This window comes from Xenopus laevis, chromosome 3L (genome assembly GCF_017654675.1).
Source record: "Xenopus laevis strain J_2021 chromosome 3L, Xenopus_laevis_v10.1, whole genome shotgun sequence".
NCBI classification, from domain to species: Eukaryota; Metazoa; Chordata; class Amphibia; order Anura; family Pipidae; genus Xenopus; species Xenopus laevis.
Window position 1 is genome coordinate 158,476,960 of NC_054375.1, and position 24,114 is coordinate 158,501,073.

The following is a 24,114-nucleotide window of genomic DNA, read 5'->3' on the forward strand; positions in this document are numbered from 1 at the left end:
AGTTCAGTAACAAGTTGTATTAATGACAGCACTTTAACTGCCCCCCTCCTTCCTTTCATAAAATCATTAACCTGGGGCAGCACCTGAAATTCCCAACTGCCACTTTCTTCTCCCCCTTTGTGGCAGCCGGAGAGAAATGTGATATTTCCTGTTCCATTAATGATCATTCCACATTTGTGTCTGTTTATTAAAGGGAATTTCCACATGCCCCACCCCATGTGCTTTGTATAGCGCCCAGGTAATCTAGGCCCCGCCCCTCATTATTTTATCTTTACATTCAGTTACCCCTGCAGATAATGGGGGGACGCAACTGTCACACCTGCATGTCATGCCTCTGCTTATTGGTCAGTCTGGATCTGGGCAGGACTGTGGGAATGTTAGTTCTACTAGCACCTTACATGCACCCACCAGGGCCAGGCACTTATTGGCCAACTAGGCTCATTCCATCAAGGTGCCAGTAGCCTTACCAACATCTCATGCCTAATTGGCTGCTCCTGCAACTGAACTGACCAATAGGGATGAGCGGTCTGTGGATTGAGTCACCTCCTCATGAGCCTGGAGGTGCCCAAATTATAGGAGCACCCATAGATCTTTAGCCCCACCCACCCCACAATGACCAAGAAGAGTTCCCCAATGTGCAGCCCCCCCATCACCTGCCCCAATACAGCCCTAAAAAGGGAGGAGTTAGACAAGAGCAGTGGGGGTTGGGCCCAGCTTTTATCTTAGGAATCCTACTTTATATTCTTGTTAAGGATACACTGAACCCACTATTTTGGATTCGGCCGAATACCGAACCCTAATTTACATATGCAAGTTAGAGATATGGGGGAAGACTTTACTTCCTTGTTTCGTGACAGAAAGTCACGTGATTTTCCCAGCCTCTAATTTGCATTTGCAAATTAGAATTTGTTTTGGGTGGGCAGAAGGGTTCGGCCGAATCTGAATCCTGCTGAAAAAATGCAGGATCCCAAACCAAATCCTGGATTCAGTGGATCCCTAATTATCAGCCCGCCCCCAGTGATATTAACATTTCCAGTCCCCCCAGATTAAGTATATGACTCCCTGTGCCCAGAAAGTGACCAATGGCTTGGGCTTTCCCAAACACAGGGCAACTAGTCTCACCTGGGCCTGAAGTGATTATAGGGGGAGGAGCAGCAGCATGTGATCTGTGACTCAAGCCCCTCCCACAAGCCTTCCTGCAAGACCAGGGTTCTATGTGCAGTTCCACTAACTAGTTGTTACAGGAGACGGAGGATCCCAATTGAATATATTGTAGGGGTGCACCTAATCCACTATTTTGGATTCGGCTGAACCCTTCACAAAAGATTCGGCCGAATACTGATCCGAATCCCAATTTGCATATAAACAAATCAGGGGGGAAAAAAATTGTACTTGTTTTGTGACAAAAGGTCATGCGATTCCCATTCCACCCCTTATTTGCATATGCAAATTAGGATTCAGTTTGGCCAGGCAATTCGGCTGAATCCAGAAGTGAATCCTGGTTATTTCCCCAGTGTTATTGTGATAATGTCGCAGAAGAACTGACTCTGGCACCCACCCTGCACGTAGAGAGACACTTTATCTACACGAGTCTAATGTTGCTGAACCCCCAGTTACAGGCTAGCCCCCCAATGCTGCACACCAACACGACTGTATACAGCAGACTTTATTTTTCTTTAAATCAGATATAAATTTGTTTCCCTGAAAAATTTCCATTCATTCCGGTGACAGTGGGAGGGGCAGCGAGAAGAGGCCATTAAAAAACAAAACATGGGAATGAAAAATAAGGTGTGGGGGGGGGGGGGAATCCGTTGGTCCGACGTTGGCAGCTGAACAGGTGAATGTATCAGTAGTAACGGGGGGGAGATCAGTAGCCCGAACATCTCAGGTACTTGCCCATGTCAAACACTTTCTTGTTCAGACACCCCCCGTGCACCTCGGCCTTCCCCATGACAATGACCAGAGCTGTGAAGGGAACACAAGAGTGAGTGTGAGCTCAAGTGCCAAGTCCCGCCCCCTGCACAGCCACACCCCCAATGCCATTACCTTGTTCAGTTTTGCAGATGGAGATGTTGAATGTGGGCCCATTGGGGTTCTTGGTCCTCAGATCCATCACCTGATTGTCGGCCACAGCAAACTCGTCCCTGAGCACAGAGCACCTCATCCCGGCCAGTGTTAACCCATTCACAAACAGCTTTCTCTCTTGTGTCCGGACACCCAACGCTCTGATTCTTCACTGGGCCTGTGGGGGCGCAAAAAGTGCCAAAACTGGTTTTCCAGTTAACTGGCCAAAAACCCTCACCAACCAAGGGGCACTTAGCCACAAAGGCCCAAAAACTGCCCCCCACCACCAACATTATTTGTTAAATATTTTCATTTCCCCCAGAACCCTCATTTGTAAGGGTTAACTATGCTCACTGTGCATTGCTGGGGTAAAAATTTTAAAGCCCAACAGTGAGAAACTACTTGCCCAAATCCACCATGGGCAAAACAAAGGAAAAACCTGCCACTTTCTGGGGGGGCTGCTTTGCTCTTTGCCTATGTGTGGTGGGGCCACGCGTTAGTTGAACCCAAGGGGCTTGAGGTAGGCCAGCCGAATTACCCACGCGAACTTGTTTGGGGGAGACAGGGCTGAAAGGGGGGGAGCCCAGCGGGATTACCACGCGTGGGACCCAAAGGCTGAGGGGGAAAGCCAGCGGGGGATAACAAACGCGTGTGAACAAAGGGCTGAGGGGGAGGCCAGCGATTTACACGCGTGTGACAAGGCTGAGGGGAAGCAAAAAGATTTAAAACACCGTGTTGGGGACAAGGGGCTGGAGGGGAGCAAAGATTATTAAAACACGGCGTGTTGAACAAAGGCTGAGGGGGAGCCAAGCGATGTTACACGCGTGTGGACAAGGGCTTTTGAGGGGAGCCAAGGATAATACACGCGTGTTGACAAGGCTTGAAGGGGAAAAAGCCAAGCGATTACACGCGTGTGAACAAGGGGCTTGAGGGGAGCCCAGTGATCCAAGTGCTGTGAAGAGACACATTAGTGTTGAGAGGGGGCTCCGGGGCCCTCCGATGTTTTGAGGATAAGGGGGCTGGGGGTGCAAAGAAGCCGGTGGTACTCGGGCCCCCAATTTCATGTCTCAGGAATTGGGGGACCATGTTGAACCCCCCCCCCTGCCAAAGATACAAAACAGGGGCCCCCTTTCTGGCCCCCCCCCCATCCAGAAGGGACATGAACACCAAAAAACAGCTTTTGCTGCTTTCCTGTGCTGGAATGTACTGGCCACGAAGGCAAAGGCCCACCCCCCACCCCACCCTCCCACCACGGGGTGCAGGGCAAACCCCATTCATTTCAGGCCCTTATGGAAAAAAGCAAAAACAAGGTAAAGTTTAACAGGGGAAGCCAACTGGCCCGGGGGCCACTATTTTACCTTTGCCCCACTTTGTGTCCACTCAGTAAACAAAACAAGCCCTACACAGGGGAAGCTGGAAATGTACCAAACAAACTCCCTGTGTGGAAGGGCCAAATCCCAGCACATCCGCTGCAACAGTCACTTTCCTTGTTGCAAAGGAAAAAAACCCTAATGTACAAAAAAACAAGGGAAAGGTTCGGGTTTGTGCAAAAAAAACCCCACTGCATTTTTTGTCCGTTTTTAAAGAGGGGCGGGAGGTTCTTCGCCCATGGCATTCAATTTAAAGTCATTGTTTCCCTTGTTAAAACAAAAGTTTTCCCCAGTTTGGTCCACACCTAAAGCCAAAAACCAGGGTTGAGGCGAGGGGTTGGAACGCCCTACCCAAAAACGCCCCCACAAGTATTGGGCTATTAAGCCACTTTGTTCTGACCCCTAGCCCCCACCCTATTTAAAATTGCTCTTAAACCCCACCCAGTCCTTCCTTGCTCCAATGCACCTAAATGGAAGAATATAGAATTGTTTAAAACTGTTGCTACCAGAACTTGCTTGGGCTGGGGCCGGATTCCCTGTACAGTTTCCAGTACTGTTCCCTTTAAAACCAAGTGAAAGTGGGGAAGGGGGGGCCCAGTTTGCTGAAAACTGATGCGGGAACTTGGAAAGTACCCAAAATTCCTTAATAATAATAATAATAATAAAGGCTTTATGGGTTCCATAAAAGGAGGAGAGGGAAGGGGGGCTTATGGGGCGCCCCAGTCAGGCCAAAACAAGGCTTCTTGGGACCTTTGGGGACCCACCAGCTGGTGCTGCAATGCATTATGGGAGCAGGCAAAATCTATTGTCTTTATTTATGGCAAGGGGGCAGGGGACACAACCACAACACACCGGAACACTGTAACCCAGCATTATGCACTTGCGGCCCCAAACCAACCATTTCCCAAAAAACACCTTTAACCCAGGAGTACCCAAGAAACATACAGGGATTGGTGGGAGGGGCAGGGAAAAAGGGAAACCGGATGTATGGGGGAAACAGGGGAGAGGGGGGCAGAAAAGTGGGACTGTGGAAACAACTTCCAGCCAGGGGAAAGAGGTAGAAGCAGGAATGGAAAAAAATAAAAACGGAAAACATTTTTGAAATCCCAAAAAGGGTAAAACTTCCCTGTTTGGGGGGAACATAGCCCCCGACCAGAGGAATGGAGGCAAGGGAGGTGTGGGGTCTCTTGCACCCCAAAGTTTACCCCACTGGGGGGAACACCCCCACAGGGAAGGAACCAGATCCTTTTGTTTAGTTAACTTTCCAACTGGGACCTTTGGCACCCCGGACTTAACTCCGTCACCCCTCTTCCCCCTAAAAGTTCTGAGACCCCCCCCCAACCCCAGGTTATACCAACCAAAGGGCAACTCCCTAAAAGAAAACAATGTTTAGGAGCAGAGTAGCCAGGGCATTGCCCCAGAAAATTAAGGCCCCAAGAGCAGAGAAGGCAAGCAATGCCCAAGAATTAGGGCCCAAGGGCCCCATGTGGGGCCCAGGGGCCGATTATAGGCCCCATTGGGCAGTGCTTTTTTGCCGTTCTCGTTGACAAAGGTTCCCAGGCAAAAAAAAATCCTACTGAGGGTCAGTTTCCCTGTGCAGTTAAAGGATTCTGGGGTTAGTAGTTGTTACAGGCTGGGAGGGGGCAGAGAGTTATTAAGTTGAAGTCTTCACCCATGTGGGGCCATTAGTGAAGGGCGGACGGGGAGGTCCTCCCCATAATTATAAATTATTCGGGCTCTTTCCTTTCTTCCCACTTTGTTCTCCTTTTTCGGGCCCAGGAAGTGTTTGCCGCCATAGTCTCCTCCATTTGGTTGTTTCCACCCATGGGGGAAAAAAAGCAAGCTGAGAGGGGGCCGGGGGGCCAAAAAACCACCAGGGCAGATTTCAGGGCAGTTAAGCGTTGCAAAGCGCGGCCAAAGTAGGGGCAAAACATTGCGGCAAGTACAAAAAACAGCTAAAAGATTGTTTTCCCAATTTAACTTTAACACTTTCAATTATTAAGGAAAAAAAACCCACAATTTAGGAAAAATTAGGGAAAGTGGTCTTTTCACCTTTCTAAAAAGCAAGCTCTGGGAAGGGTTCGCCGGGACCCTATAAAAAAACTGTTCGTAAAATTGAATATTTTAGATTCTTAATCTCGAATCCGGTGGGTTCATTTACCAGCAACTCGTTTAGACCTTGATACCAATTAGTTACTTAATTACTCCAGAGATGGCTTGTGAAAGAAAATTCGGATTCAACTCAATGTTTGTAAAAATTGATCTTGCCAAAACCTGGAATTACTGAAGCTGGTCAGGACTTCAAAAACCACCCAGAGGACCCCAACACGTTTCAACTCAAATTAGATTTTTTGGGAAAAAAAAAAAACTGTAAAAAAAATAATGGAAAAAGTTTCTTTTATTTCTTGGGAACAATCTTTGAAAAAACAACGGAAATAAAGTGTTTGAGGAACAAAAACCCCATTAAGGGGGAAAACAAAGAGGCCAGAAGTCTGGTCCAACTTACACCAGCGGCCCCCTAGAGGCAGGAAATGAAAGGCAACATGCCTGGGGAACCCCATTTTAACCAGAGGGGGATTTTTTCCTGCCCACCCACTAAGCAGGGACAAGAAGAAGGGTGGAAAGGCTTGCCTAAAACCACAAAGCCAAATAGCAGCTTTCAACTTTTCCTCTCCCCCAGCGCCCCTAAAAACTTGGGTGCCCTATTTTTAATGGTGAAGCAAAACAGGGGAAAGTCGTGGTTTTTAAAACCCCTCAGTGGACCAGGAAAGCCCCCCCACCCACATTTCTCACTAAATGGGGCAAAAGGTTCCTTACACTGGGCAACCAAAAAACCCTCCACCCACTTGGATATTTGAGCCTTTTTGTTTTGCCAATTGGGAAAAGGCTGCTCCTGTATAACTGATGGCCCCGGCCCCATTTCCCCCCACACACGTTTAACATAGCTGTGGGAAAACAAATATTCTGAGACGTGGCCAGTTATACGGGACAGAACCATGTGGGACCTTGTTAAACTAATCTCAAATAAAGTGGAACCCGTCACCCCACAACAAAAAAGCTGGTAGAAAATTATTATTATTAAATTGAACCTTTATTCATCCATTAACCCTGTTTTGTAGTATTTTCAAATATCTCAGGCTTGCCCAATTCAAAAATTATTGTTGGCCCCTTCCTCCTTATGCCTTCAGGCAATTTACTTTCACTTTCCATTCCAGGCAACTTCCTTAACATTTTTTTGTTTCCAACTGCTCTTCCCCCACCACATTCCCCCGTTTTCTCTTCACTTATTAATTGTGTAAACCCAGGGACCATGGGGATTGGGGGGACACTAACCAGGGTTTAAAACTCCTTCCCCCCTCAGCCCCCCACTACAGGTTTATCCTTTCCCCCCCTCAAGTCCCATACCAGGTTTACTTCCCTTCCCCCCTCAGGTCACTACCAGGTTTAACTCCTTCCCCCCTCAAGTCCCCACTTTAAAACAAGGTTTTAAACTCCTTCCCCCCCCCCCCTCCAGTCCACTACAGGGGGTTTTACTTCCCTTCCCCCCCTCAGTCCCACTACAAGTCCACCTCCTTCCCCTTTCAGCCACTTACAGGTTTTAACCTTCCCCCTTCAGGTTCCACTACAGTTTACTTTTCCCCCCTCAGTCCACTTTTTACAGGTTTTAACTCCTTCCCCCCTTCCAGTCACTTTACAGGATTTTAACTTCCCTTTCCCCCCCCTTTCCAGTCCACTTTACAGGTTTTTACCTTCCCCCCCCCCATTTTAGGTTTACCCCTTTCCCCTCAGGTCACTTACAGGTTTTACTCCCCCCCATAGGTTTTTACCCCTTCCCCCCCTTCAGTTCACTAAAAAAGGTTACTTTTTCCCCCCCCCATTAGTCCAACTACAGGTTTTAACCCCCCATTAAGGTCACTACCAGTTTTTTACCCCCCCCCCCCTTCAGTTTCCCACTTAACAGGTTTTAACTTCCTCCCCCCTTCCAGTCCCACTGACAGGGTTTGACTCCTTCCCCCCCCCAGTCCACTTCAGGTTTAACTTCCTTCCCTCCCCCTCAGTCCCAACTAACAAGGTTTACTTTCTCCCTTTCCCCCCTCAGGTCACCTAACAGGCTTACTTTCAGGCCAGTAAAGGGACTAGCCAACTAGGGGGCCCATGGGGAGGGAGTTAGTTTGCAAGGGGGGGCCACAGGGGCTGAGGGCCAAACAAAAGTAGGGACCCAGGCCCCCCATAAGGGGGATGGAGAGGCGTTTGTCCCAGATTGGGCTGGCTTAGGCAAAGTAGGGGGGGAGTGTGGGAAAACAGGGACAAGGGAGGGGCCGCAAGGGCCCAATCAGTTACTGAAACTGGAAACCCAGGCCAACCTTTGTTACCCAAGTAAACGGGCCGCAAGCTTCGGAAGGAAGGGGCCCCGTATGGGGAAAAAAAACCTGGCAAGGCCTCGGTTAATTTGGCCCCAGGGGAGGTGGGGCCGTTTGGACATGAACCGTTGATTTGTTTGGTTGAAGGTCTCCGCGTGCCCAGCGCCAGGGGAACAGGACGGGGGTTCCCCTTTGTTAAAGCCCCAACCCCAAAAATACCACGGGCCCTCCTTGGGGCACTTTGTCAACCACGTTCAGGACTATCGGACATTATCCATTCCAAAGCCGGGACATTTTTCTGCTTGCTTTTTGCTGATTGAAACTTCGGCGGAGGGACCGAACTGAGAGAGGAACCAGGACACCGGTCTGAGAGGGGGGGACGCCGCGAAGTGGAAAAAACCCTTTTCGAGCCCCCTGGCCCACGGGGCCCTTTTATATTTTAAGCGCCGGCGATGCCGGGGAGTCCAAAGAAGAGGGGCGGTTGGGGCTATGAACCCCGCCGGAGTTTGCGCCATTGCGTTTGCTTCTGGGTGCGGCGGCCGAGGAAGGGACAGAACGCGCCTTGCGCTTAAAAGGAACCCAATAGTTTAGAAAATTGTTGGCCTTAAGGGGTACTGCGGCACGCGCAAACTGGTTAAAAATCCTCATTAATTTGCGCACCCGCCGCAAGCAAAGATTTGAAAGGTGGGCTGCTTTTTTTGTGGTTGCTGTATATTTACAAAGCCGGTCTTCTTCTGGGGCGGCTGGCCGCGGTCTTGGGACAGGCCCTTTAGCCTGCAAAAAGCTAAACTGAAAAACAATTTACCCGTGGATGTGGGTGGTTGAATTATGTAAAAACTGTCCATTAAACTGTGTGTGCCGGCCTGTACCATTAGCAACATATGGGGGGGGTTAACTGAACTGTTTCTGGTGCTAATCATCCAACCCCAAAGCGTTCGACTTTAACCAAAAACTCCCTTGCCTCACACCAACTCAAAACAAAACTTCCGTTGCCCAACCACAAACTTCCCTGCCAGGCTTGCCCCACACACAAAACTTCCCTGCGCCTTTTCACCCAAAAAAACTCCCCCTGCCTCACAAAAACTTTCCCTTTTTGCCTTCCACACAAAAAATTTCAAAAAACAAAACTTCCCTGGCTCCCACAACTCCCTGCCCAAGGGCTTTGGGCCAACACCACAAAACTTCCCTGCCTTTTTCCAACAACCTTCCCTTGCCTCAACCAAAAAATCCCTGGCCTCACACCAACTTCAACAAAAAACTTCCCCTGCCTCAACAAACTTCCCTGCCAGGCTGCCCCCACCACCCCCAACAAACTTCCCTTGGCCTCCCACAAAACTCCGGGCCTTCCAAACAAAAAACTTCCCTGGGGGGCCTTCACATTATTTAAAGGTGGTCCAAGTCCCCAGGGCGGTTGTTTTTCAGGTTCTAATATTCCAAAACCAAGCCAAAGTCGGCCCACAAAAAAAACAGGGGGTCCAAAACTAGGCCAAGGAGTTTTTTAAGGCCCCAAAATAGGCCCAATACGTGCAGTGGAAAATATAAGGCCAAAAATAAAATGGGATTATATGTTGGAAAATAACACCCCTTTTTTTCAATTTGCAAAATGTTTTCCTATTGAAGTAAATGGGGAACAGATGTCATTCAGAGGGGGCCCAGGGGGAGATTATAGGGGTCCCTTAAATACAATAACCAATTTCATTGTTTTAAATTATTTGGTAAAAAAACCAGCTCAGGAAGCCCAAAAATCTTGTAAACTCCTGGGACTCCTACAACAAAATCAGTTCCCCATTTGGCATGCTGGGTTATTTGTATCTTTTACATTAGACTTGGCCAAAAAAAATTTGTTACCAACAAAAACTAACCCATTTAAACCCAACATGCAACTGGGAAGGGGACCCAGGGCTGGCCACATTAGGCAAAAGGAAAAAATAAAGTTTGGTTGTTTCCAAAGTAACCCAAAAACCCAAAAGCCAAAAGGCCAAAAAAGTAGGCCCCCAAAATTCTGTTTTACCCTTAGGCTTATTGTAACTTCAAAACCCGCCTGGGGCTTTAAATAGTAAAAGCCCCAAATTTTGGATGTTTAAAAAAACTGCCAAACCCGGCAAAAACCCTGGGGACTTAATTGGGGGCCCTGAGTAACTTGGACCCCCAGGGTTTCTGGCTTGGAGCCCTCATTTGGGCCCCACTGCTTTTCTAATGGTCTATTTTCACGCCCTTCAGTTAAACCGGGCTCAGTCCCAGCTTTCGCCCAGGGGGTGGGGGGCCAGAAATAAAAACCTTGGGGCCATTTTGTTTTTTGGCCAGGAGGGTCTCAGGGGGCAAGATTAGGCTGGCATTTTTCAGGGAGGGTCTTCAGGGGGCAGAATTAAAACTGCTTGTTTTTGCAGGGAGGGGTCTTTGAGGGGTTCAGATTAGGATGGCATTGGCAGGAGGGTCTCAGGGGGCAGGGAAATAACTGGGCCATTTGTGGCAGGGGAGGTTTTTCTTCAGGGGGTCCAGATTAGATGCATGTGGCAGGGAGGGGTCCTCAGGGGGCAGGAAATAACTTTGGCCATTGTGCAGTGAGGTTTCCTCAGGGGGATTTTAGCTGATGTTGCAGGGGGTCTCCAAGTTTTCGTGGGGGCAGTAGTTGGGGCTCCATATGTCCAACTGTTGGGGGGCCAAAAGGGACAGAGTTTTCAAAGTATTCAATTTAACCCTTTGGCTCCCTGTGGGGAAACCAGGACCCAAATTCTTTTGGGGACGTCTTCAATTACCCGGGGAGGGATGGGAAAAATTTTCAAGGATTGTTTGCCCTAATCCCGGGCCTCCACCCAGTTTTCTTTGCCCCCCCCAAACACTTGGGGGCCCCAGCCGAGGACGTTTAAGGGAGTCAAAAAAAACTAAAAGTTATACTCGGCACTTCTTTATCTGTCAGCCGGGCAAACTTCTTCCGGCAGGGAAAGGCTGCAGGTTCTTGGGGAACTGGGGGGTCCTTATTTTATGGGGCCTAATTAAGTTGGCTCCACCACAAACCTTGTGGTTAACTTGTTTTTCCCCTCACGTCTCTGACACACAAAACGGAGGGACAATCGGACAAAAAATTTATTTTTTTTTTTTGGGCCTCCCCAGTTCGTTTATGTTGCGGAAAAGGCTTATATTTTCCTGACCCTTTATGTTGCCTGGGGTGGAGGGTTCAGGCCCAACTTTCTCAATTCTAAAACAAAACTGCCAGATGGCAACTCCACCCCACAGGGGTCTCTTAATTGGAACATTGCCACAGAAATTGCACTTTGCACCCATTTACTTGGTGCCCTGGACCCACATTAGGGATTAAAACCTGGGAAGGCAGGGGGAACCCAACAATAAGATTTCAAAGGTTGTATCCTAATTTTGAAAGCCAAAGCGCCCACACACCATACAATTCCCAAAGCATTTTCCCCCACCTGGGAGCTGCTGTGTAAGGACTGTTATGGAAAACCAAGGGGAACCGACCAGGGTGGGGTTTTCAGGGAAAGGTCCCCAAACTTAATTTGGGGGCCAATTTCTGCTGCCAAAAGTTTGTGTTGGGGCATGCGGTTTACCAGCAAGGGCAATAGGGACCTTTATTCCGCCCCCATGGGTGCCCAGGGGGCAACGTGGAAAGTTTTCTAAGGCGTTCATATTCTGGATGGGGGCAAAAAAGTTGGGGGGTATTTCTTTTACCATTCTCTGGCACAAAGCTTTCTGGGCTAATTAGTTCCTTGCCTCTTTTTCAAAACCAAGGGGGCCTGTGGCCAGGGAATATAGACCAGCCTGGCGGTTTTGGCATTGAAAGTGAGTATTTTTAGGGAATATAGGGGGACCAAGCCCTGGGCAGTGGGCAATGAGTTGAGTATTTAGGGGGAATATAGGAAAACCAGGGGCCTGGCAGTGGGATGAGTGGAAGTATTTAGGAATTATAAAGGGACCAGGCCTGGCCAGTGGCATGGGAGTTTGAGGTGATTAGGGATATAGGACCAGCCTTGGCAGTAGGCATGAGTGGAAGTATTAGGGAATTTTATATTTACCCAGGCCTGGGGAACAGTGGGGCATAGTGAGTAGTATTTAGGGAATTTATAGGACCAAAGCCGGCGGGTGGGCGTATTGAGTGAGTTATAAGGGAAATATAGGAAACCAAAAGCCCGGCCAAAGTGGCATGAGTGGATATTAGGGGATATGGATCATATTTTACGGTTTTTCAGCGGTGTCATGTTTGAATCAGGGACAAGGCAGCCAATTCAAGGTGAAAAGTTGCTCTGTATTAAGAGGGGGTTCCATGTGCCCAGTTTCCGCTCTATTGAGTTTTGCTGGGCCATTTGGCGCCTTTGCCCTAAATTTGCCCTTGTGATTCCCAGGGCTCATTGGTTTGTATTTGTGGGACAACAAGAGAGAAAAAGGGAAGTTTCTGAATTGGCTTGAAAGAACTGGTTGAAGAAAAAAAAAACACATCAATTTAATAAGGAAAAATTGCGGGGCCGGAGTTATGCAGGGTGTGGGGTGCTTAAATGGCTTCTTGTTGCGCTTCTTCACTGTCATTTATCAGCTTTCTGTTACCTTGGCTTTTCCCTATTAGCCAAAACTTCTTCCTTTCTCTATTTCTGCCTCTCTGTTTTTAAACTCCCACCTCTCTTCCTTTCCTTTTGCTCCACTGTAAAAACTACTTAAACACTACCTGCCCACTTTTTTACTCTTATACTTGCCACCACATCCCCGTTGTGAGTGTGGAGTTGTGAGTGCATGTACATGAGTGGAATGAGGTTGATAGAGTTAATGAGAGTTTTTGTGAGTTAACCATGGGGAGTGAGCTGATTTACACAGGGAACCACCACACCACAAGGCTTGTTGGTATTTCACAAACAATTCACTTGCCCACCAATGATTTGCTCTTTTGCACCTATATTTGGACAGTGTGGTGTGTGTGGAAAGTGGAGTGTGGGACAAAGTGTGTTGTGAACCAATTGAGTTGTTGTTGTGGGACAGTTTTAAGTGTTGAGTGTTGTGTGGACAAAGTGAGTTTGTGTGTGACCAAGTTGTGTTGTGTGGGACAAGTGGAGTTGTGGAACAAGTGTGTTGTGTGGTGGACCAATGATGTGTTGTGTGTGGGACCAGGTTGAGTGTGTGAACCAGTGAGGTGTGTGACAGTTAAGTTGGGAGTCGTGGTGGGACAGTGTGTGTTGGTGACAGTTAAGTTTTGTGAGTGTGTGTGGGGGACCAGTTGAGGGTGTGTTGTGACAAGGAAATGGTGTGTGGACAAGTGAGTGTGTTGTGGGGACAGTGGAAGTGTGGTGTGGTTGTGTGGAACCCAGTGAGTGTTGTTGTTGGACAGTTGTGGTGTTGTTGTGTGTGTTGGACCAGGTGAGTGTGGGAACCAGTTGAAAGTTTTGTGTGAACAGTAGGTGTGGTGTGACAGTGAGTGTGTGCTGGGGGACAGTGAGGTGTGTGTTGTGACAGGTGAGTGGTGTGACAGTAAGTTTGTGAGGTGTTGTGTTTTTGGACAGTGGTGTGTGATGTGACAGTGAGTGTGTGTGACAGTAAGTGTGAGTGTGTGTGACAGTGTGTGTGTGTGACAGTAAGTGTGAGTGTGTGTGACAGTGAGTGTGTGTGACAGTGAATGTGTGTGACAGTGAGTGTGTGTGACAGTGAGTGTGTGTGTGTGTGTGACAGTGAGTGTGTGTGACAGTGTGTGAAATGTGTGTTGTGGACAGTGAAGTTGACATTGAGTTTGTTGTGACAGTGATGTGTGTGACAGTGAGTGTGTAGTGAACATGAGTGTGTGGTGACAGTGAAGCAAAGCTACCTATGTGTGTTGTGACAGTTTAAGTGTGGTGCTGTGTGACAGTGAGTGTGACAGTGAGTGTGTGTGACAGTAAGTGTGAGTGTGTGTGACAGTGAGTGTGTGACCGATTTTAGCGAAGTCTGACCAATCCTTCGAAATTATCGTGCGCTTAGTGGGATTCGAACATTCGAACATCTTACGATTTTTCGGCTGACATCTGTCAGGAAATTGATGGGCCAGGGTAAAAAATCTTTGTCGTTCCCAGTGCAATGTATCTATGTCTGCTGAGCCAATCAGCTCCCCTTTGTTTTCCTGACAAATTGGTCTTTTTAGTTGATGGACAATTCGTACGATCGTTCCGAGAAGATCGTGGTCTCACAATGAGGATCTGATCTCAACATCTATGGGCAACTTAAGGGGAGTCAGTTGTGAGTAATTGGGGCAGTTAATGACATTCCTATCATAGTGTCGCTGTGTCTGATCCTGTTGGTCAGGAGTCGGAATGTCAGGAATGACGAGTGATTGGGAGTCTCACCGGCTGTGGATTCCCTGTAACCCTGACTGTCCCTGGGGCAAATAGCTGTGTACAGGGCCGCCATCAGGGGGGGGACAAGCGTACCGGGCCCGGGCATGAAGGGGGGCCCGGCAGCGCTGCATTTTTTTGAAGATCCGGGCCCCCCTTACGAGCGCCCGAGCCGTACGTCTTGCCTCTTCAGTGCCGAATGCGGAAGTGCCGAAAAGCCGAAGCCGATGCGCCGAAAAGACCCGAAGTCACGGAAAAAGCCGAAGTCCCGAAGTCACGAAGCGCCGAAAAGACCCGAAGTCACGAAAACAGCCGAAGCCGAAGTCCTGAAGCAGCGCAAAGACCCGAAGTCACGAAAGGAGGCGAAGTTGAAGTACTGAAGCCATGAGTTCAATTCTACTGAACACCAGTTTGTGTTTTTTTTTTTTTAATCCCCTGGCCACCAATGTATTATTTTAATATTCTATAGGCCCCTGCCACCAATCTTTTTTTTTTAAACTTTTGTTTTTGGGGCCCCAATTTTTTTTTTAACTCGTAAGGGGCCCCTTGCCACCATTGTTTTTTTTGGGGTTTTTTTTTCAAAAAAAAATTAATTTTCTTTTGGTGGCCCCAAATTTTTTAACTTGTAAGGGGGCCCCTGCCACCATTTTTTTTTTTTTTCAAAAAAAAAATTATTTTTTTTTTAAATTTTTTTTGGGGCCCCAATTTGTTTTTAACTTGTAAGGGGGCCCCTGCCACCATTTTTTTTTTTTTTCAAAAAAAAATTTTTTTCTCCAAATTTTTTTTTGGGGCCCCAATTTGTTTTTAACTTATAAGGGGGCCCCTGCCACCAATGTTTGTTTATTTTTTAGTTTTTTTTACATTTTTTTTTGTTGGGGCCCCAAGTTTTTTTAACAGGGGGCCCCTGCCACCAATGTTTTTTAAAAAAAAAAATGTAATTTTTTTTTTTTGGGGCCCCAATTTTTTTTTATAAGGGGGCCCTGACCATCAATAGCTTTTTACAACTTGTGTGGGGGGGGGGTTACTTTTTTAGCGCTGATGTCTGTGTGGTCTTTTAACTGCGATGTGGGCGGGATATGGGGCGGAGCTTGGTCGTCAGTGTGGGCGGGGCCCAGGGGGCCCCAAAAATTTTGTTGTACGGGGCCCCGTGATTTCTAATGGCGGCCCTGGCTGTGTATATGGGGGGTCCTGAGTCACCCTCACAGCCTCATGTGCCCCAAACTTACAGAGATGATCCCATAGATTTGTTACATGAGATATTGTCACCCCCAGACTGGTAGAGTCATTCTATTACTGAGTCCAATGGACTGTCCCACTCCTGCTCTCATGCCTGTTACTCTCATTGGAACCTCAGATAGACTCCGCCCATGATAGACTCCACCCCTGATAGACTCCACCCACGAAAGGCTCAGCCCCTGATAGACTCTGCCCCACATCTCTACTAAACTCCCACATCCTGATTTCCTACGTTCCTGATTTCCTATGTTCCTGATTTCCTACGTTCCTGATTTCCTATGTTTCTATGTTCCTGATTTCCTACTTTCCTGATTTCCTATCTTCATACGTTCCTGATTTCCTAGGTTCCTACATTCCTGATTTCCTATGTTTCTATGTTCCTGTTTTCCTACTTTCCTGATTTCATACGTTCCTGATTTCCTATGTTTCTATGTTCCTGATTTCCTACTTTCCTGATTTCCTACTTTCCTGATTTCCTACGCTCCTGATTTCCTACGCTCCTGATTTCCTACGTTCCTGATTTCCTATCTTCATACGTTACTACGTTCCTGATTTCCTAGGTTACTACGTTCTTAATTTCCTATGTTTCTATGTTCCTGATTTCCTACTTTCCTGATTTCCTACTTTCCTGATTTCCTACTTTCCTGATTTCCTACACTCCTGATTTCCTACGCTCCTGATTTCCTATCTTCATATGTTCCTACATTCCTGATTTCCTAGGTTCCTACGTTCCTGATTTCCTATGTTTCTATGTTCCTGTTTTCCTACTTTCCTGATTTCCTACATTCCTGATTTCCTATATTCCTGATTTCCTACGTTCCTGATTTCCTATGTTTCTATGTTCCTGATTTCCTATGTTCCTACTTTCCTGATTTCCCACGCTATAGACAGACAGTCCCACGCTATAGACAGACAGTCCCACGCTATAGACAGACAGTCCCACGCTATAGACAGACAGTCCCACGCTATAGACAGACAGTCCCACGCTATAGACAGACAGTCCCACGCTATAGACAGACAGTCCCACGCTATAGACAGACAGTCCCACGCTATAGACAGACAGTCCCACGCTATAGACAGACAGTCCCACGCTATAGACAGACAGTCCCACGCTATAGACAGACAGTCCCACGCTATAGACAGACAGTCCCACGCTATAGACAGACAGTCCCACGCTATAGACAGACAGTCCCACGCTATAGACAGACAGTCCCACGCTATAGACAGACAGGTCAGACAGTCCCACGCTATAGACAGACAGTCCCACGCTATAGACAGACAGTCCCACGCTATAGACAGACAGTCCCACGCTATAGACAACAGTCCCACGCTATAGACAGACAGTCCCACGCTATAGACAGACAGTCCCACGCTATAGACAGACAGTCCCACGCTATAGACAGACAGTCCCACGCTATAGACAGACAGTCCCACGCTATAGACAGACAGTCCCACGCTATAGACAGACAGTCCCACACTATAGACAGACAGTCCCACACTATAGACAGACAGTCCCACACTATAGACAGACAGTCCCACACTATAGACAGACAGTCCCACACTATAGACAGACAGTCCCACGCTATAAAGCGTATGTGACTCCCCCTATTGCCTATAAATAATGTATCTTATCAATGTCCCAAATATAGAAATAGCTAGGAGCTGGCTACAACCTATCTAGGACTTGGCTAGCACCTTGCTAGAACCTGGCTACAACTTGGCTCAGACCTGGCTTTCAGAGTAAAAGGTCTCATTGTATAACATCCCTTTGTTTAAACTCACTTTGTTTCCTCTTTGCTCTTAATCTTCTCTTCCTCTTTATTATATTAATTGTTCCTAATGAAAATGATGCAAAATAAACCCTTTACTAAACATTCAGAGCTGTGCCCAGTGTACATGTCTGTAGGGCCCCACATTCTCTCATTGTCTCACTTACTGTATATTCCCTTTATACACAGGGCGGGGCTTAACTAAAATGGGCGGGCTTAACTAAAATGGGCGGGGCAGGGGAAAATCTGTCACTCAGTGTTACTGGGCCCCAGATATCGGCAACTGAAGGGCCAAAGCTTTGTGCACAAATAGATCAACATAATCAGCACATTCCTTGCTCCTCTGCCCTTTATACAACTACAGCTCCCAGCATGCTCAGCTGGTGACACACACAGACTGGGCTGTAATTGGAAGTGAGAGAAAATAAAATGTGAAGAAGAGGAAGAGCAAGAGGAAATGGGGAGGGGGAAGATAAAAGAAGAAGGGAAGTGAGTGGGGGAGGGTGGTGTATAGAGTGTAATCATATTCACATGTGTCTGTACAGCCACCAGCCTCCTGTATCCACATAGTGCCAACAAGTACTGCAGCGCTGTACCATCATCTCCCAACATGAGAGAGAGGGGTTGTTCTGTGACCATATAAAGGCACAAGGCTGCAGGCTGAGTTATACAGGGAACTCTGAGTATCACTCATGTATTATAAGGGATAATGTACCCCCTACTGTAAATGATAAGGATATTAGAAGTCACTGAGGGGTTGTTCTGTGACCATATAAAGACACAAGGCTGCAGGCTGAGTTATACAGGGAACTCTGAGTATCACTCATGTATTATAAGGGATAATGTACCCCCTACTGTAAATGATAAGGATATTAGAAGTCACTGAGGGGTTGTTCTGTGACCATATAAAGGCACAAGGCTGCAGGCTGAGTTATACAGGGAACTCTAAGTATCACTCATGTATTATAAGGGATAATGTACCCCCTACTGTAAATGATAAGGATATTAGAAGTCACTGAGGGGTTGTTCTGTGACCATATAAAGGCACAAGGCTGCAGGCTGAGTTATACAGGGAACTCTGAGTATCACTCATGTATTATAAGGGATAATGTACCCCCTACTGTAAATGATAAGGATAATAGAAGTCACTGAGGGGTTGTTCTGTGACCATATAAAGACACAAGGCTGCAGGCTGAGTTATACAGGGAACTCTGAGTATCACTCATGTATTATAAGGGAGGGGTTGTTCTGTGACCATATAAAGTGAAACCCAAGGGGCCAGTTTTCCTGTAAGTTCTGGTATCAGAAAGGGTTAAACCCATGTGACAAATGTTTGGGGGGAACTCCCCCCTGTGGTGGAAGCTGACACTGCAGCAATTCCTGCCAATAGCAGAGCCAGTGAGTGGGTACAATTAGGCCAATCCTGATTGTGGGGTACAGCTTCTGTGACAATAGGTTGCACCCAAACCTGCAGTCAAACTGCTGGAGCCGCTACCTGCAACTGCCAATATGAGACCCTGGAGGAATTGGTGTGACGTGTATATAACCCATGCTCAGCATCACTGAATGCCACTTCCAATTGCCAACTGAGATACCCCATTTGGACAGTGATAACACTAGTTGCCTGGGCACTACCCACCCTATGGGAACGTTTATTTAATCACCCTCTTCCCCTGTAGAAACTGACTTCCCTAGGCATCCGCTGCCCTTATAGATATGATACAATTTGGGGCCCATGCACTGCTGGTACTGCTGGTACTGCCACAACCCAAGCCCAAGAGGCCTTCTAACGTGACTAAGTGCTTCCCATGATATCCCTGCTTGCTGATCTGAACACTGGCACTTCGACTGGCACTTCGACTGGCACTTTGACTGGCACTTCTACTGGAACTTTAACTGGCACTTTAACTGGCACTTCTACTGGCACTTCAACTGGCACTTCAACTGGCACTTTAACTGGCACTTCAACTGGCACTTTAACTGGCACTTCAACTGGCACTTCTACTGGCACTTCAACTGGCACTTTAACTGGCACTTTAACTGGCACTTCAACTGGCACTTCTACTGGCACTTCAACTGGCACTTTAACTGGCACTTCTACTGGCACTTCAACTGACACTTTAACTGGCACTTCAACTGGCACTTCAACTGGCACTTCAACTGGCACTTTAACTGGCACACAAACCCACCAGGAGATGAACCAATTGTGTTATGAAATAAACCATTTTAATTGGAGCTGCCATGAAGCTTCCCTTAGTCAGTAATATACACACAATAGAATAGTGGTGCTGGGGGTGCTGTGAATATTGTGTAAGAGAACAAGGACATTATACAGGAGGGAGCCGCTGGATTTTGTTGTGCTGTCTCACCACCTAGTGGTTACTGTGAGTAATGCCGGCGACTGAGCAGAACTTACTGGGCCCCCTATATAAAGGTAACTAGGCATCACGTTGAAATTGCTTCAGTCAATGCCTCACTGAGATATTTAGAGTATTTAATTCCTGAGGGCCCCAGGGCCAACAAGGCTTTTAAAGGCTGTTCCTGATTGTCACAATGAGAAAATCATTCTTTTATTCCAGTGATTGGATTATCTCTTTCCTCTTCTGGATCATCTCACACCCAATCAGAACCACCCAGTCCTCCATGGACCTTCCTGGGCCACAGCTATACTGATGCCCCCAAATTGTGGTGCAATTTATATACTTTGTTTGGGAGGGGCAGGGGCAATAGAAAAGGAGGAGGGGTCTGTCCAGGGCTGCCATTAGAAATCACGGGGTCCCATACAACAACATTTTTTGGCAGGGGCCTATAGAGTAATAAAATAATACATTGGTGGCCAGGGGTTTACAAAAATAACAAAAACACACATTGGTGATCAGTAGAATTGAACTCCCGGCTTCCGGACTTCAACTTCGACTCCTTTTGTGACTTCAGGTCATTTCACAACTTCAGAAGATGCAGCTTCGACACTGTCAAGGGGGGCCTGGTTATTTCAAAAAGTTCAGCACAGCTGGGCCCCCCTTTAGGCCTGAGCCCAGTATAACTGTACCCCCTGTGCCCCCCGATTGTGCCCTGGGTCTGTCTATTCAGCAGGATCTAAAAGTTAATATAAAGGAGGAAGTGATTGTTGGAAATGATTGGCTGAACTTTGTGGGTGGAGCTTTTCACTGATTGTAGAGAGTCCAGCAAATTAATTGTAGGGGTCGCTAAGGTAAGTGAGGAGGAGGGGGCGAAGCTCCTGATACAATAGAAAAGGCTGCTAGTTTGGGGATAATGGGGGATTTTAATTAGCCAGATATTGACTGGAGCAACAGTTCTGCCAGATCAGTTAATGGGAACAAGTTTATATAGTGAATAAAGTACCCCCTCTTGTAAAATATAAGGATATTATAAGTTACCGAGGAGTTTCATGACCATATAAAAACACGAGGCCGAAGGCCGAGTTATACAGGTCATGGAACTCCGAGGTAACTTATAATATCCTCATATTTTACAACTGGGGGTACTTTATTTATTATAATACACAAATTTTAGTGAGTCATGTGACAGAAATGACATCACTACTCACCGTTTATAACTGATGACATCACTACTCACCGTTTATAAGGATATAATTTACAAGATAAGTTCAGCACAGCTGGGGCCCCCCCTTTAGGCCTGAGCCCCAGTATGAACTGTTACCCCTGTGCCCCCTGATTGTGGCCCTGGGGCTGTCTACTTCAGCAGGATCCTAAAAGTTTATATAAAGGAGGAAGTGATTGTTGGAAATGATTGGGCTGAATTTGTGGGTGGAGCTTTTTCACTTGGGATTGTAGAGGAGTCCAGCAAATTAATTGGTAAGGAGGTCGCTAAGGGTAAGTGAGGAGGAGGGGGCGAAGCCCTGATCAGATAAGAACAGGGCTGGCTAGTTTGGGATAATGGGGGGATTTTAATTAGCCGATATTGCTGGGAGGCAACAGGTCTGCCGATCAGTTTAATGGGAACAGTTTATATAGTGAATAAAGTAGCCCCTCTTGGTAAATATAAAGGCTATTATAAGTTACCGGGGGGAGGTTTTTCATGCACATATAAAACAGAGGCCGAGGCCGGAGTTATACGAGGTCATGGAACTCCGAGAGGTAACTGTAATAAATATCCTGCCATATTTTTAACAACTGGGGTACTTTAATTTTATTATAAATACACAAATTTTAGTGAGTCATGGTGACAGAATGACAATCACTACTCACCGTTTATAACTTGATGACATCAAACTACTCAACCGTTATAAGGATATAATTTTACAGGATATCATGGCTTTTGTGTATTTAAACTGTTACATGACAATAATTTTTTATGGCAGCAGGTTGTTGAGGAGCCAACCAGAAAAAATGCTGTTCTGGATCTAGTGATCTCTAATGAACCAGAACTTATAGCAAATGTGCAAGTCATTGAACCCCTGGGTAATAGTGACTATTGGCAGAAGAGACAGTTTAAAGGAGTATGATAACTATATATATAAATATATAAGGGGATATGATCACTATATATATAAATATATAAGAGGATATGATCACTATATATAAATATATAAGGGGATATGATCACTTATATAAATATATAAGGTGGTATGATCACTATATATATAAATATATAAGAGGATATGATCACTATATATAATATATAAGAGGGATAATGATCACTATATATAAATATATAAGGGGGATATGATCACTATGTATAAATATATAAGGGGGATATGATCACTATATATAAATATATAAGGGGGATATGATCACTATATATAAATATATAAGGGGAAATGATCACTATATATAAATATATAAGGGGATATGATCACTATATATAAATATATAAGGGGGATATGATCACTATATATATAAATATATAAGGGGATATGATCACTATATATAAATATATAAGGGGAAATGATCACTATATATAAATAATATAAGGGGGGATATGAATCATATAAGGTATATCAATATATTAAGGGGAGATATGATCAACATATATTAAATATATATAGGGGATATATGATTCAACTATATATAATATATAGAGGGGATATGATCACTATATATAAAAATATAGGGGATGTGATCACTATATATATAATATATAAGGGGGATATGATCACTATATATAAATATAATAAGGGGGATATGATCACTATATGTAATATATATAAGGGGGGATATGATCACTATATATAAGGGGACTATGAATCCTATTATAATATGTAAGGGGGATATGATCATATATATAAATAATATAAGTGGATATTGATCAACTATATCTATAAAATATAAGGGGGGCATATGGATCACTATATATAATATTATAAGGGGGATAATGATCACTAAATATTAAATATATAAGGGGGGGATATGATCACTATATTAAATATATAAGGGGATATGATAACCATATATAAATAATTAAGGGTATATGATCACTATATATAAATATATAAGGGGATAGTGATCACTATATATAAATATTATTAGAGGGGATATGATCACTTATATATAAATATATAAGGGGGGATATGATCACTTGTATAAATATATAAGGGGGATATGATCACTATGTATAAAATATAAGGGGATATGATCACTATATATAAGATATATAAGGGGATATGATCACTATATGTAATATATAAGGGGGATTATGATCACTATATATAAGGGGATATGATCGGCTAATTATATAAATATGTAAGGGGGATATGATCACTATATATAAATATATAAGGGAGATATGATCACTATTACTAAATATTATAAGGGGGAGTATGATCACTATATATAATATATAAGGGGATATGATCACTATATAATAAATATATAAGGGTATATGATCACTTATATAAATATATAAGGGGGATATGATCACTATATATAAATATTATATAGGGGATATGATCACTAAATACTATAAATATATAAGGGGGATATGATTCACTAATAGTAAATATATAAGGGGGATATGATCCTATATACTAAGGGGAATATGATCAAACTATATATAAATATGTAAGGGGGGGATATGATCATATATATAATATATAAGGGGGATATGAATCACTATAATATAATGATAGTAGGGGGTATATGATCACTATATATAAAATATAATAGGGGGATATGATCACTATATAGTCAATATATAAGGGGATATGATCACTATAAAGTATAAATATATAAGGGATATGATTCACTATATTAATTATTATAAGGGGGGATATGATCCACTATGTATAAATATATAAGGGGATATGATCACTAAATATAATATTAAGGGGTATATGGAATCACTATATATAAAATATATAAGGGGAATATGATCACTATATGTAATATATAAGGGGGGATATGATCCAGTATATATAAGGGGATATGATCACTATATATAATATGTAAGGGGGATATAATTCCTATAGTATAAATATATAAGGGATATGTCAATATAATAAATATATAAGGGGATATGATCACTATATATAAATAAATAAGGGGGATAATGATCACTATGTATAATATATAAGGGGAATATGATCAATATATAATAAATATATAGAGGGGATATGATCACTAAATATGTAAAATATATAAGGGGGAGTATGATCACATATATAAAGGGGATAGATGATCACTATATATCGGGGATATGATCACTATATATAGAATAATGTAAGGGGGATATGATCACTAATATAATAATATATAAGGGGATAATGAATCACTATGTATAATATATAAGGGGATATGATCACTATATGTAAATATATAAGGGGGATATGATCACTAATTAAATATGATAAAGGGATATGATACTATATATAAATATATAAGGGGATATGATGCACTATGTATAATATAATAAGGGGGGGATATGATCATATATATTAAAATATATAAAGGGGATATGGATCACTATATATAAATATATAGGATATGATCACTATATTTAAATATATAAGGGGATAATGATCACTCATATATAAATA

The 24,114-nt window shown here is 44.7% G+C and overlaps 1 protein-coding gene across 1 annotated transcript; it reads right to left on the reverse strand.

Annotated features, from left to right (window-relative positions):
• Positions 1–1,648: 1,648 nt before the first annotated feature.
• pfn1.L (profilin 1 L homeolog) lies at positions 1,649–2,245 on the reverse strand (the record flags this gene model as incomplete). The annotated part of the gene is given in 6 exon segments (NM_001096625.1): positions 1,649–1,965; positions 2,047–2,197; positions 2,199–2,212; positions 2,214–2,218; positions 2,220–2,231; positions 2,234–2,245. Coding segments are annotated over 6 exon segments (292 nt in total), but the record flags the coding sequence as incomplete, so codon positions are not given.
• Between the last annotated feature and the right edge of the window lie 21,869 nt (positions 2,246–24,114).